Genomic DNA, 13,100 nt, shown 5'->3' on the forward strand with positions numbered 1-13,100 from the left:
ATCAAGTTAAAGTGAGATCTTTAGGGTGGGCCTAATCCAATATGACTGGTATCCTTTTAAAAAGGGGAAATTTGAACACAGAGATGCACAGGGAGAGTGCCATGTGAACATGAAGATAGCTATCTAAGCCGTCAAGAGAGGCTTGGGACAGATCATTCCTCCACAGCCCACAGAAGTAAACAACCCTGCGGACACCTTGATTTCAGACTCTAGCCTTCAAAACTATGAGACAACAAACTTCTGTTGTTTAAGCCACCCAGTTTGTAGTACTTTGTTATGACAGCTTTGGCAAACTAATACAGGAGTGGTCAGTTATCTTGGTTGTTAATGATTGTTCACGTAAGATAAGGAATGAAAACATGCCCATTGACTTAGCAGGAACGATTTCAGATGCAAAAATTATGATGTGGTGGATTGAGGAGTGAATAGTAGGTGACCAAGTAGAGACTAATCATAGGCTTTTGCTTTAAATAAAATTGGTGATGCAGGAAATGAAGGCAGTTTGTTGAGGCTCGCACCACTTCAAACTTCCCACTTAGTTGTACTTGATTCTCTTTCTACTTCTAAACACCTTACAGTAGAAAAATCAAATTAGTATTTCTAATTCTTTATTTTCAGTTTTTTTTTTTTTTTTTTTTTTTTTTTGCGGTACGCGGGCCTCTCACTGTTGTGGCCTCTCCCGTTGCAGAGCACAGGCTCCGGACGTGCAGGCTCAGCGGCCATGGCTCACAGGCCCAGCAGCTCTGCGGCATGTGGGATCTTCCCAGATCGGGGCACGAACCCGTGTCCCCTGCATCGGCAGGCGGACTCTCAACCACTGTGCCACCAGGGAAGCCCGATTTTCAGTATTTTATTTCTCTATTAAAAAAATTTTAGTGGTTCTGCCATGACTTTGTTAAAGTAAAATTTGTTAAGTAGAGCACAGGGTGCTGGATGGTGAATCATGGTACAACAGACCAGTAGAGAAACTGGAAGAGAGGAGTATATTGCTCACAGGTCCTGGAGGAAATACAAGGCATGTCTTGAGGGGCCGCATGGGGAGGTCAAGGCAGAGTGCAGACAGAACAGTAGGAGCTGGGGAACATGCTTTCGTAAGGGTTCATGGGTGGAGTGCTTTGGGGTTCCCTGGGCTAAGGCAGAATCGGTCAGTTCCGACCAAAAGAGCGGGGTTTTGGTAAATTCCATGGGGGTTTTATCTAAGAAACACACAGGGTCCTGGGAGGAGGGTAGACTGTTGCTTACAAGGGCTATTGAGGGAGTCATATCAGGAACTTAATTTGTGACTTTGTGGGTTGTTATCTAGGGTGTGTGCTTGCATGAGGGGCTTGTATCAGTTTAAGGTCCCTCTAGGCCACTTGGTCAAACAAAATGATGCCAAGGCAGCAGTACCATGAAGTAGTTTACCTGAACTCTTGACAGTTTCCTTAGTTGCCTGTGGGATAAAAGCCTCAGGTTAACTTTCAGGACTTCACGTATTCTGGACCCTATACATAAATTCAGGTTTGTGATCCTGCGTTGTGATCCTCGTCCCTTCCTCTCTTCTGCATTATATCAAGTTTGTTAAAAACTCTGGCCTTTTCCCCCCAACTTTGTTGTGTTCCTCTAGCTGTATCTTACTCATCCTTCAAGGTAAAGTTTAAGGCCTAATTCAGTTAGGACTTGGCCAACTCTTTTTTTTTTTAGTTTAATTTAATTTTTTTTTTTTTTGGGCTGCGTTGGGTCTTTGTTGCTGCACGCGGGCTTTTCTCTAGTTGTGACGAGCAGGGGCTGCTCTTTGTTGCGGGGCGTGGGCTTCTCATTGCGGTGGCTTCTCTTGTTGTGGAGCACGGACTCTAGGCGCCCGGGCTTCAGTAGTTGTGGCACTCAGGCTCAGTAGTGGTGGCTTGTGGGCTCTAGAGTGCAGGCTCAGTAATTGCGGTGCACAGGCTTAGTTGCTCTGTGGCATGTAGGATCTTCCCGGACCAGAGCTCGAACCTGCGTCCCCTGCATTGGCAGGTAGATTCTTAACCACTGCGCCATCAGGGAAGTCTGGCCAACTCTTTAAATTACTGTTTAAGGCCAACTTTTGTTATTAAAATATCAGTTTAAAGCTAACAGCTTCTATTTACTAATATACATTTAAAGATGTATCTTCAGAGGCAAATAGTAGAAAATCGGGAATATTTCTGAAAAATGCTAGTCAAACAGCCCTACTTTTATCTAAAAACCTCACATAGTACATCGGTTTAGCTGATGTGGTTGAGCAGATATAGTTTCGTGCAGCCCTGGGAGGGACTTCATGTTGGTGTCAAGTTTCAATCCATCAGCAGTTTGTATGCCTCCTTCCTCCTAGCTGAATTCTCAGCCAACTGAGAGACAAATAAGGAGTTATTACAGATAAAGACTAGGTTGGAGGACATAGCTTCGTAAGCAGTAAAAATAACAAACCCAGAGAATTAGGTAGACGCACCACTCTGCCACGACTCCCTGGGCAACTTCATGTCTACTTCCCCTACCTCACAGGGAGCCTTTATTGCTAAGTTTGTTTTATTTCTGAAAATGTATCAGAACATTACACTCTCTGGACAGGTAGACTCCTAGAAGAGAAAAGAAGTATGAATTGACCCAGGTATGCCCCAAATATGAGGGGAGAAGTGAGTAAAGAGACAGAGAAGGGTCCTACTCCTAAATATGAGGGGAGAAGTAAAGGGGCAGAGAAGTGTCAGTACTTTTGCTCCGTTAGAAGATACCTCTGCATTGAAGGACACATTAGGTGTTGGAAATACATTCATTTCTAACATTTGGGGAGAAAGAAAAAGGGATTCTTGCCAGAGAAATTTCCTAGGGACTTATAGCACTTGCATCAATAGTCTTGAAAACTTCAAGAAAGAATCTTTCTCTTCTACCATCTCTGAAATAATCCAAAGATCACCCTAATTCTTTTTTTTTTTTGGCTGCATTGGGTCTTTGTTGCTGTGCACGCACTTTATCTAGTTGCGGTGAGCGGGGGCTACTCTTTGTTGTGCTGCACGGGCTTCTCATTGCGGTGGCTTCTCTTATTGCAGGGCACAGGCTCCAGGCTCACGGGCTTCAGTAGTTGCAGTATGCGGGCTCAGTAGTTGCGGCACGCGGGCCCCTAGAGCACGTGGACTTCAGTAGTTGTGGCTCGCGGGCTCTAGAGTTTAATGTCCCCTGCATTGGCAGGCGGATTCTTAACCACTGCACCACCAGGGAAGTCCTTGTCACCCTAATTCTTGAGTTTGCTTTGTGGATAGCTACACCCTTGACTTAATATTTATAATTTCCTATTATCTATTGATAGTGTCTGGTTTGAAAAAGATTGGCAGTTAACAAAACAAGGCACAACTAAAACTATGGCCATATCTGTAAGGTGTATATGAAATCGAAGTGCCCATGTTGGAACTTGTATACTTAAATCTTATTCTTTATTGTTTCAAATTAAAGACCCTCCTTCCCCAATACCAACATGAAATATGAAAATAAAAACGTCCACGTGAGAAAATCTAAGCATGGCAGTCAGAACCAGAACTTAGGGTAGATTCTGGGGCAGTGTTACATGCAGCATGAATTTGGTGAATGAGGTTAGAAGATCAGATCCCAGTTGACCACTAGGACTCTTCTCAGCTAACTGCTGAAAATGTTGTAGATCCCATGTTGCTCTGTTCTATTCTCAAGTTATGACTGCACATTTGATTTAAAAGTTTAACCTAAACTTTGATAATTTATATACAGTCATTGACTAATCTTAGCTGGATCCAGAGTGTAGCCTATCACTGTATATTTGAAAGAAAAAAAAAAGCACAGCCTTTTACTTACCCCAAATTATGCATGTGTTAGTTTACCAGGAATTTTGTCTAAATTTTTTATAGCTTCCTTCTTGATAAATTTCAAGTTTAGACATTCCTGAAAAATCAGAGCATTGAATCTCCTTATTGTCATGTTGTGGGTAAATTTTTCAGGAACAGCATACATTTATTTGAGCTTTTATTGATTCTTATACCTAGACCTTTAATTCCTTGGGTAGGAATCATTTACACCACTCAGGGATAATCATTGTCATAATGTTGACATAGATCCTTCCAATTATAATACATCTTTAATTTATCTTGAAGTGTTGATTGCAAAGGTATATTAATTAAAGTTATAGATTTTATGATACTGTATCAAGAGTTGTTTTATTTTTTCCCCTAAGAGAAGATAGCTGAGGAGGAAGCTTAGCAATATTTTCTTTAAATCTTTTACAGGCTAAAACAACTGGAGCCATGCTCTACATCCTATAATTTTGGACCTTAATAATTAGCCTATGTGTTAGATGCAAAATTATCTATCTGGGAAAATCTTACCTTTGTACAGTGGTTCTACTTTTGGAATGGAAGTCTATTCATACAGCTGCTTCTCAACTTTCATAAGAATATGTCAACATTTCTCTCAGTTTGTCTGTCTGTTAAAATAACAAGAGAGAAAATCTGTATTCAGACTCAGTACTATTTTGATAAAACTCAGTTGAAAATAGTATTTTGGAGAGGTTATCTGAAGAATATATAGTCCATTTCATTTGTCTAGAAGTCTTAAAATTTAACTTTGGATTAAGTCAGATATCAGTTAGCTGAGAATTGACTTTTGAATTTAGCAAGTCCTGACCTCAACAAGCACACTTTAAGTGGAATGGTGGGGATTAAAGCCCGATTAGAATGGGCTCAAGGGAGAAATTTTAGGTGAACCTAGACAACTGTTTTGTTTTGTTTTGTTTTTGTCTTTTATTTGCTGATAAAATCTTGGACATAACAAATGCTGTATAATATTGGTTGAATGAATAAATGAATATCTCTAAGTATTTATCTAAAAGGGATCCCTGATATTGGAATCGCTAGGTCTGATGGCATACCTATTTAAAATCTGATAGTTTCTGCTAAATTCTCCTCTAAAAAAGAATGGACAACTCTTTAGAGAAATTTGCAGTAAGTAGGAGAGATCTGGAAAGAGAAATAGGGTTAAGAGATTTTGGGAGGGGAGGTTATTTTGGGGGAAAATAATACCATGGTTCTCTGCTGATGCAAAGAATCCAGTAGATAAGGAAACACTGATGGTATGAGAGAGGACGTAGATTTATTAGTGCAGTGCTTTGGGAAGTTGAACAAAGATGAGACCTAGTGCATTGGCCTTAGCTAGGAGCTCAGCTGTAATGGAGGAGAAGGTAGAGCATATGGGAATGGGAATGCTGGTATCTTATTCTGGTGTACGGGAACATCATAATTTATTTAACAAGTTTAGTAACTGCTATAAGTTTTTCACTTTCAGGAGCTCTGAGGTGAAAATCCTTTCATCCCTGTATACCATGTGAATGTCTTTATATAGCATCTGAAGGATAAATCTCTAGAAGCTGTATTGCTGGGTCAAAGGAAAAGCATATTTAAAATTGTAAAATATGTTGCCAAATTCCCATTTAAAACACTGTTCCAATCCACACTGCTACCAGCTGTGGTGAGAGGGCCACTTCCCCATCCCTGCATCAAAGTGAATTTTACCAATCTCTTTAGTTTTGGTTGATCTGGTAGGTGAAAAATGGTATCTCTGTTTTGATTTTGTGTATTTGGGGATATTCTTTCTCTATTTTCAATTTCTGGGTGGCTTTTAAAAACATCTTATTGAGACACGATACACATACCATAAAATTCACCTGTTTAAAGTGTACAATTAAATGATTTTCAAAGTTCATATATGTTATATCATGTATCAGAATTTCATTCCTTTTCCATAATATTGCACTACGGGTATATATCATCTTTTTTTAAATCCATTCATAATTTGATTTGTTTCATTTTTGACTATTACGAATAATATTGCTATAAACATTTGCATACAGCTTTTTGTGTGGGCATATGTTTTCATTTTTCTTAGATATATACCTTGGAGTAAAATTGCTGGGTCCTATACTAGCTCTATGTCTACTATTTGGAAGAACTGCCAAACTTTTCCAAAGCAGCTGCAGCATTTTAAATTCCTACAAGCAATGTATGAAGGTTCCAATTTCTCCATATCCTTGCCAACAGTTGTTATTGTCTGTCTTTTTTAGTATTGCCATCCTAGTGGGTGTGAAGTGGTATCTCATTGTGGTTTTAATTTGCATTTCACTATTGGTTTGTAATGTTGAGCATCTTTTCATATACTTACTGGATATTTGTTTATCTTTAGAGAAATATTTATTCAATTCTTCTGCTCATTTTTTATGGGTCATTTGTCTTTTTATTATTGAGTGTAAGAGTTCTTTATATATTCTGCATACCAGTCCCTAATCAGATATTTGATTTACAGAAAGGATTGTCATCACTTTCCTGATCGATTTACTTGCATTTTTTATTTTTATTTTTTAGCAGTTTTGTAGTTTTATCTTTTAGGTCCATGATGCATTTTGAGTTAATTTTTGTGTATGGTGTAAGAAAGTGGTCCAACTTTATATTTTTGCATGTGGATATCCAGTTTCCCAGCATCATTTATTGAAAAGACTATTTTTCCCCACTGTATTGTTTTGTCAAAAATCAAATGACCATATACATAAGTATTTATTTCTGGACTCTCAGTTCTATTCCATTGACCTATATATCTGTCCTTATGGCAGTATCACATTGTATTGGTCACTGTAGCTGTGTAGTAAGTTTTAAATTTGAGAAACGTGAGTTCTACAACTTTGTTCTTACTTTGAAGATTCTTTTATTTATTCTGTGTTCATTTCAAAATGAATTTTATGATCAGGTTTTCAGTTTTTGCAAAAAAGCAAGCTGGGAATTTTTAGGGATCATGTTGAATCTGTAGGTCAATTTGGGGAGTATTGCCGTTTTCACAGTATTAAGTCTTCCATTCTATGAACCTGAGATGTCTTTCTGTCTGTTTAGATCTTTACTTTTTTTTAACAGTGTTTCCTAGTGTTAGGTCTACGAGTCTTGAACTTCTTTTGTTAAATTTATTCCTAAGTAGTTTATACTTTTAGATGGTCTTGGAATGTAATTAATTTTAATTTCATTTTCTTATTTTTCATTGCTAGTATATAAAAATACAATTACTTTTTATATATTGACCTTGTATCCTGCAACTTTGCTGAACACATTTAGTGGTAATCATGTGTGTGTGTGTGTGTGTGTGTGTGTGTGTGTGTGTGTGTGTGTGTGTATTCCTTAGGATTTTCTATGTGCAAGATCATGTCATCTGATAATAAAGATCATTCTCCTTTTTCCTTTTTCCAATTTCTATGTCTTTTATTTCTGTTCCTTACATAATTTCCCTTGCAAGAACTTCCACTACAGTGTTAAGTAAAGTTGCAAGCGAGAACATCCTTGTCCTGTTACTGATCTTAGGGGCAAAGCATTCAGTCTTTTACCTATATGTATGATGTTAGCTGTTGGTGTTTCTTTATTTATTTTTTTAATTAATTTATTTTTGTCTGCATTGGGTCTTTGTTGCTGTGCGTGGGCTTTCTCTAGTTGCGGCTAGCGGGGGCTATTCTTCGTTGTGGTATGCAGGCTTCTCATTGCGGTGGCTTCTCTTGTTGTGCAACATGGGCTCTAGGCACACAGGCTTCAGTAGTTGTGGCACATGGGCTCAGTAGTTGTGGCTCGCGGGCTCTAGAGCACAGCCTCAGTAGTTGTGGCCCATGGGCTTAATTGCTCCACAACATGTGGGATCTTCCCTGGGCATGGCTCGAACCCGTGTCCCCTGCATTGGCAGGCAGATTCTTAACCACTGCACCACCAGGGAGGCCCCCTGTTGGTGTTTCATAGGTGCCCTTCATCAGGTTGAGGAAGTTCCCTTCTATTCCTAGCTTGTTGATTGTTTTATCATGAAAGGGTGCTGGATTTTGTCAAATGCTTCTTTTGCACCATTGGTATGATTATGTGGTTTTTGTCCTTATTCCATCAACATAGTATATGATGTTGATTGATTTTCATATGTCAAAACAATCTTGCATTCTTGGGTAAATTCCAGTTGGCACTTGGTCATGGTCTTTCATCATTTTTCTTTGTTGCTAGATTTAGTTTGCTAATATTTTGTGGAGGATCTTTGTGTATACGTTCGAAAGGGATGTTGACCTGTAGTTTGGGGTTTTTTTTCCTTATGATGTCATTGCCTAGTTTTGGTATCAGTTTTGGTATCTGTGATCTCATAGAATGAATTGAGAAGTTCCCTCCTCTCCTATTTTTTGCAAGTTTATGAAGGATTGGTGCTAATTTTTCTTTAAATGTTTGGTAGAATTCATTAAGGAAGGCATCTGGTCCTGGGCTTTTCTTTGTGGGAAGTTTTTTGTTTTTTGTTTTTTTTTATTACTAAATCAATCTCTTCAGTTGTTATAGGTCTGTTATAGGTCTGTTCAGATTTTCTATTTCTTCTTGAGTCAGTTTGATAGTTTGTTTTTCTAGGAATTTGTTCATTTTGTCTAAGTTGTTGACAACACTAATTTGTTGGGGTATGGTTATGCATATTCTCTTTCTTTTTATCTCTGTAGGTTTGGTAGTGATGCCTCCTCTTTCATTCCTGATATCAGTAATTTAAGTCTTCTCACTTTTTTCTTGGTTAGCCTAGCTAAAGGTTTGTCAATTTTGTCGTTCTTTTCAAAGAACCAATTTTCAGTTTCATTGTTTTCATTCTGAAATTCAGGCTAACAGAGCAGCCTCTATATGAAACATTGCTGGATGTAGGGTGGCAGAAGAAAAATGGCAAAACATGTGCTGACTCCATATATTTCTGCCTGAAATCAACATAGATCACTTTCATTCATATTTCACCAGCCAAAAGCAACATACCCATGTTAGACTTCAGTGGGGTAAGATAATGGAATTCTCTCCAGGGAGGGCCAGTGACTATTAATGAACAATAACATAATCTGACACACTGCCTTTCCTTAGTGCCTTTAGTTGCTTAGGTTTGGTTATTCTTGAACCCAACCTTATTCTCCAAACGGGTGTCTTAAATGGGGACTAGGAGATATCATAATAGTAACAATAATAGCATCTAATGTTGAGTGATTATCATTTCCCATACATGCGTCCTTTACATGTATTTTTGCATTTAATCCTCACAACAACGCAGTGAGGTAATGATTATTTTTATCCCCACTTTATAGATGAGGAAACTGAACAATAGAGAGATTAAAGGCAAGTAGTTGAGATTCAAACTCAGGTCACTTTAATTTTAAAATGCATGTTTCTACTTTAATATGTGGTTAAATACATAGATTCTGGTGATAAACTGACTAGGTTCAAATCCTGGCTTATGTCAGATACTATTTTTTGGCCTTGGGCAAGTTTTGTTACTTCTCTGTCTGTTTCTCCATCTGTAAAATGGGGATATTAGCAGTACCTACCTCATGGGGTTTTTGTAAAGTTTAAATATATAAATTGATGTATGTGGAGTGCTTGTGTTTAGAACAGGGCTTGGTATAAAAAGGAGTTTGATATTATTAGGAGTATTAGTATTATTACTACTATCACTATCATCATTATTTAGCAAAGCTTTGGAAAGCTCCACTGGTTATCCTGCTTTCTTCCTTCTGTTCCCTGCTTCTTAATCCCCTTTGAGAATTACCATTCTAGATTTTTGTTCTCACCTTATATTTATCTATTTTTGGATTAACACTTCACCAACATGGAGGGTAACTGTAGGAGTACCGTTGTCTTCAACCCAGCTGTATATCTCTGCTTCCCAGAACTTCCCTGCTGGTCACTTTTATATTCATAGTTTATTATTTAAACTCCTACTTTATATTTATGTGGGTGCACAACAATGATCTGCAATATAGAAATAAACTGCCTAGGGGGAGGCAATCATTATTACTGGCACTGCTTCTTGCTACCTGACTTTGCCGATCATTTCTTCCAATTAATTCTTTAAAGTTGATGGTTTACCGTGGTCTAATTTTGGATACAACGTACTAAATTTTTTCGCTGTAAAAATCATGACACAACCAAGAAAGCACAGTAGCAAACTGTTCTTGGCATAGATCTGTCTACTGGTCATCAGCCCTTTAAAAACCAGATGCTGTTTGAGAAAGGCCTGATTAGCTAGTGGTGTCATAGCAAAGTGTGCACAGTTCTTTTTCACGTGGGCTAAAGAGAACTAAGCAGTTCATTCTCAGTTTTAGTGCTTAAACTAGAATGGAACAGAATGACTTGTAGGCAAGTTGGAATCTGTTTCATTTACCATCCCCCTCAAATTTATATTTTTCTTTTAAGAATTTATTACATAAAGCAGAAGGATAAACGATCCCACTTCCTTATTGATACAATACATAGACTTCAAGTGCTAGTTTTTTTTTTTTTTTTGCGTTACGCGGGCCTCTCACTGTTGTGGCCTCTCCCATTGCAGAGCACAGGCTCCGGACGCGCAGGCTCAGCGGCCATGGCTCACGGGCCCAGCCGCTCCGCGGCATGTGGGATCTTCCCGGACCGGGGCACGAACCCGTGTCCCCTGCATCGGCAGGCGGACTCTCAACCACTGCGCCACCAGGGAAGCCCTCAAGTGCTAGTTTTGATTGAGGTCAATTTGAAGTTAGGGTGTTAATCCCCATGAAGATAGTGGGATATATATTTTTTTTCCCTGATGATTTATGATGTTAATGTGTTTTTTTCTTCTGAAGTAATTTAAAATAATACTTTAAAAGTTTTAGTCTGAAAATTTCTTCTTTTTTTGTCTTTTTTTGCCCTCCAGTCTACATTTGAATTTGCCAGTTTAGCTATGTGGATTGAAACGTGATGATTAAGAGACAGCGATAGGAAAGGTTACAAAATTTGAGAGTCCTTGATTAGGGCACATTTTTATGTAAAGTCAAAGCTAAGATTTTGATTGTTCCCATGTGCTTCAATTATCATCAAACCAATCTTAAATTATCTTATACTTCTGAAGCTTCCAAATAAATTTAGATTTCCAGATATAGCAGATTGGAACATAGTAATTTACCATCTTTTCTGCCTATTGGACTTGTATTGTGGATCTGCTAGGCATCGAGTGCCATATTAAACATGTTCTTGCCACCAGCTTCTACAAAATTGATGTCTTTAATCAAGTCATGAATATAAATTTGATCAATGCTATTCTGTATGAATTAGGATCTAAGGATTTATGCATAGAAGTTATATATAAGAAGATATATCCTCACATATGCAGAGTCATGTTGGAGACATCCATGGGTTTCCTCATTTTCACACTTAGATTGCTAGGTTAGGTCAAAGCTAAATTCTAATTCCATATAGTTTTATGGAATAATCAGCCTTCTCTCTTTCCTAATCAGTTTCCAATTATTTAGCCCTTTCCCCCTAAAATCCATGGAGTAGAGTTAAGCACTATCTTCCCTTTAATTTCATAGCTTATTTGAAGGAGCTTTGTAGGGAATGGAGCAAGATGACAGAGTACCAAGTATGAAAAAGACTGGGTTCTTGAATCTTATTTGCCTCCAGCTAAATTATTTGGGGGATGCTGCAGTCATTATTATTCAAGAGTAAAGTGACACTGGAAAACAATGTATTTTTTCAAGGTAATCGTTCAGATTTATTTTAAAAAGGAGAGGAGAGTTCTTTTTTGATATTATGGGAACAAAGGCAACAGTCAGGCATTTCTTTGGCTAACTCATGCAATCCTAGAGTAAAATATAAGCCCAGGTTACTTTGATAGGATTTAAAGGAGTAAAAACATATGTGAATACAATGATACTAGATCTGTGTAATTCTGAATAATAAAATAAAGATTAAGGTGATACTATTGGTCCCTCAAGTACTGGTATTTAAACTTTAAAAATCAATCAAGAGAGAAGATTAAGTGGTTTTTCTTTGGTACAAAAAAATGTAAAGCTAAGACCAAATTGTTCTATTTTCACAGATTTAAGATACAAAGAATGATATTTAAAGACATTAAAATGGCTCTTAAATTCTCTTCAGTTTGTAAAGAATCTCCTATGAAGTACACTTAGAAGAAATCCCTGAGTACATTAACTACTCTATTAGTATCTTCATAAACAAAGAGGAACAATTTAAAGTACTTAGCAAAAGCAGTATCTATGTATAAGACTCCCTCCAGAGTGCTTGTAAATTAGGCCACCAAATATTTAACGGGAGAAACAATGCAGTCACAAAATTAAAATATGATAATTTGAACACATTAACCATTCAAATCAAAAAACCAGTCTCTTATGGTGTCTCTGTTTTGTTTTAGCCACTCGATATTGTTTTTCACTGTTTCCAGCACTTGCTGCCTACGTTTTTCTCCTGCTCCAGCTTCTGGATATCTTTTGAAAAAGCTCTCCATCTATAAAAGAGAAGGAAATAATTAAGAAAGTAATTTTAAGCCCAATTATTCTTCAAGGATTTTCTTTACACTCTGGATTTATTTCCTTCTTCCCTGGACATTCAGTATCACTGAATAACACTGAGATACATTTTCTGGTGAATCATTTAGATTGAGCCCATCTCTCAGATTAGCAATCATTACCCATGGCTTTTGGACACCTGGCAGTATGTCACACAAGAAAGGCCCTGATGTATTGGGGAAGGAGAGCAGCACACTGGTGGCTGGCATGCTCTTTCTGCTGCTTCGGGTTTCTCAATTTTCTGCACATTCCCCAAGGTGTTCCCTGGAAAATCTGGTCTGTGGAATGATGGCTTTGCTTAGCCTTTCATTCCAGGAATCTGGAGTATTTTATTACGCGTTCAGTTCATTTATTGAGGGCTCATCAAAAAATCTCTGTTAAACTTGGTTCATTTTCCCTCTTCCCTCCAAAAGCCTCCCCCAAACTCCACCATAGTAGTATTTGTTATTTATAAAAATAAGGATTATTCTGTTTCTTAATACAGAGGAATGTAACATTCCAGTATCTAATACAGGTACTGAAAATTCATACAATCTCTATTTGTGCAACATTAATGAACATTCCCTACCCCCCTGGGAATTGAGATATTTGAAATCTGAAAGATTTGGGCTTAGTTTTGAAATTCCAAAACTATGACTTCAGAAAGGAATCAAATCTTGACCAGCTTATCCCAGGATTACATTTACCTGGAAAGGGGAGACATACTGTTCATGCTTTGTTAAACCAAATGGTCTCATGGAGCCTTCTAATCCTC

The 13,100-nt window shown here is 37.8% G+C and overlaps 1 protein-coding gene across 2 annotated transcripts in view; it reads right to left on the reverse strand.

Annotated features, from left to right (window-relative positions):
- Nucleotides 1–11,506: 11,506 nt before the first annotated feature.
- The window catches only part of ENPEP (glutamyl aminopeptidase), a 103,739-nt gene continuing 102,145 nt past the window's right edge, over nucleotides 11,507–13,100 (reverse strand). For both annotated transcript variants that reach the window (XM_032633141.1, XM_032633142.1), the window contains one exon: nucleotides 11,507–12,285. In XM_032633141.1, coding sequence (XP_032489032.1) covers nucleotides 12,139–12,285 — 147 coding nt within the window. In that variant the 3' untranslated portion in view covers nucleotides 11,507–12,138. The remainder of the gene's footprint in view (nucleotides 12,286–13,100) is intronic.

This window comes from Phocoena sinus, chromosome 5 (assembly GCF_008692025.1).
Source record: "Phocoena sinus isolate mPhoSin1 chromosome 5, mPhoSin1.pri, whole genome shotgun sequence".
Taxonomy (NCBI): Eukaryota; Metazoa; Chordata; class Mammalia; order Artiodactyla; family Phocoenidae; genus Phocoena; species Phocoena sinus.